Source organism: Borostomias antarcticus (assembly GCF_949987555.1).
Source record: "Borostomias antarcticus genome assembly, chromosome: 25".
In the NCBI taxonomy this organism is placed as follows: domain Eukaryota; kingdom Metazoa; phylum Chordata; class Actinopteri; order Stomiiformes; family Stomiidae; genus Borostomias; species Borostomias antarcticus.
The window spans coordinates 6,821,981-6,824,480 of record NC_140258.1 but is presented as its reverse complement, the minus strand read 5'-3'; the positions used below and the strand labels follow the sequence as shown (position 1 = coordinate 6,824,480).

Sequence of the window (2,500 nt, the reverse complement as noted above, 5' to 3'; positions counted from 1 at the left end):
ATGCGGCGGATGCGCGGCCTGGTTCTGCTGGGTCCCTCCGCCGCCTCCTGGACCCAGCCCCGCGTCAGCAGCACCCCCGGGCCTGGCCCGAACACGCCCCTCTCCCTCAGCAGATCCTCCTCCACGCTCAGCCACTGGGACGCCGCACGCTCCCACCCACTGCTGCACAGCTGGGAGGGACCCGGGATCCAAGGTTAAAGTTCACAGGACAAGGCAAAGGATTACAATGTATAGATGATAAACATTTGAATTGTAGATTTCTGTTGTCTCGAACTATCGGTCTATAGGTGTGTGTTATGAGACTGCTAGAAACGATAACCCTTAAGTATATATTTTCTATATATTCTATATATGAGTATATATTTATTCGATTTTTATTTTACTATTCATATTTTTAATATTGTATATAGTTATTATTTTCCAGGTGACTCGATGCGATGGTGTTGTTGGGCCTATAAGAGTAGAGCTCACGTCCAGAGAGGTCATTACCTGCGCGTGGCTTCTCCTCATGTTCTCAAACATCTCCTGGCCTCTCTGTCTGTACGCCTCCATAGAGGACAGGACATCCTAGAGGGAGGGAGGAGAGGAGAGACGGAGAGGAAGAGAAAGAGAGAAGACGTAGAGAAGAGAGAGAGAGAGAAAAGAGAGAGGAGAGAGAGAAGAGGAGAGAAGAGACAGAGAAGAGAGACGATGTAGAGAGGAGAGAGAGACAGAGAGCAAGAGAGAGAAGACAGGAGAGAGACAGAGAGAGAGAGGAGAGAGAGAGAGAGAGAAGACAGAGGAGAGAGACAGAGCAAGAGAGAGAAGAAGACAGAGATGAGAGAGAGAGAGACAGAGAGCAAGAGAGAGAAGACAGGAGAGAGACAGAGAGAGAGAAGAGAGAGAGAGAGAGAAGACAGAGGAGAGAGACAGAGCAAGAGAGAGAAGAAGACAGAGATGAGAGAGAGAGAGACAGAGAGCAACAGAGAGAAGACAGAGAGAAGAGAGAGAGAAGCAGATAGGAGGAGAGAGAGATAGAGAGAGAGAGGGGTTGAGGTCAGGTGCAAACGGAGAGAGAACCCTGACAATATGATCCAGAGGCCAGGTGATGTATAGTACTGCTTCCTCACGCTGATGTGTGGTGTATTCATAGGGGTATTGTTTGTTTCATCATGCAATTACCACACACTCAAACAGTTCAATCTCACAATAAATTACATTGACCGGGCAAAATAAAGCTAGTGGCTACACTCGTACAATAACCCCGTCTGGAAATGCAATCATTGGTGGGTGTGATCTAATTAACGCAAATGGTAATATCTCTGATGTGAGCCACTGTTGTGGGCAAGATGCAAGTGCGTGTGTGTGTGTGTGCGTGTGTGTGTGTGTATGTGTATGTGTGTGTGTGTATTTCTACGTGTGTATGTGTGTGCGTGTGTATTTCTACACGTGTGTGTCTGTGTATGTGCTCTTGCATGTGTGTGTGTATATTTCTGCATGTTTGTATCTGTGTGTGTGTATTTCTGCATGTGTGTGTGTATTTCTAGATGTATGTGTGTGTGTGTGTGTGTGTGTGTGTGTGTGTGTATTTCTGTACTGTATATGTGTGTGTGTGTGTGTATTTCTGCATGTGCGCGCACGTGTGTGTGTGTGTGTGTGCGCGCGTGCGTGTGTGTTCTGTGTTAGAGCTGCAGGAAGCTAGAGTGAGCAGCGCAGACACACAGGGCTCATATTCCTACAGTTTACAGGACCATTAAGCTCATCATCACAGCAGAGTCCTCACAGGGGGTGTAGTGAAACAACAGGCCCCCGTCATAAGTGGTGACCCAGGAAGCACAATTCATTTTATTCTTGAGGGGATATCACAGACTGAGTGAATATGGTCTAGCCTCCATCATGGCTGAGTATACTGTGATGTGTCCCTCCATTATTGCCTGGTATAAATGCATTATGAATGTGAAGGAACTTTGTACAGCCGGTGGAAAGAGGTATTCGATCAGATCCACCTGATCATGAACTGAGAGAGAGAGAGAGAGAGGTGTAATATTGGAATGAGGGAGAGAAAAGGTTAAGAAAAAAATGTGTTATGTCGTTGTTTCCCTGACTGACTGACTGACTGACTGACTGACTGACTGACTGACTGACTGACTGACTGACTGACTGGCTGACTGACTGACTGGCTGACTGACTGGCTGACTGACTGACTGATTGGCTGGCTGACTGATTGGCTGACTGACAAGACAGGCCAAATGAGACAAAGAGGCAGGACAATACAGGAATTATTTGAAGGGAGATTACAGAAATATCACAGAGAGGACAAGCTAGAGAGAGAGAAAGAGTGGGTGAAAGAGAGAGAGAGAGAGAGAGGGAGAGAGAGAGAGAGAGAGGGGGGGAGGGGTGATAAAGTTTGAGGAAAAAAGCTGTTTGGAGAGTTAAACAGCCAGTCATTGTTGTCGTCATCATCGCCCCCCCCGCCCACCTTAATTTCATTCCTTCATTTGGACAAACATAAGTAATATAT

At 46.8% G+C, this 2,500-nt stretch overlaps 1 protein-coding gene across 1 annotated transcript in view; it reads right to left on the bottom strand.

Moving 5' to 3' along the window:
• wdfy4 (WDFY family member 4) overlaps nucleotides 1-2,500 on the bottom strand; it is a gene marked incomplete at its 5' end in the record, with an annotated part of 64,762 nt that overhangs the window by 25,358 nt on the left and 36,904 nt on the right. The window contains 2 exons of the mRNA XM_084458762.1: nucleotides 1-170; nucleotides 490-567. The exon at nucleotides 1-170 is cut by the window's left edge and continues 22 nt beyond it. Coding sequence (XP_084314888.1) covers nucleotides 1-170; nucleotides 490-567 — 248 coding nt within the window. The remainder of the gene's footprint in view (nucleotides 171-489; nucleotides 568-2,500) is intronic.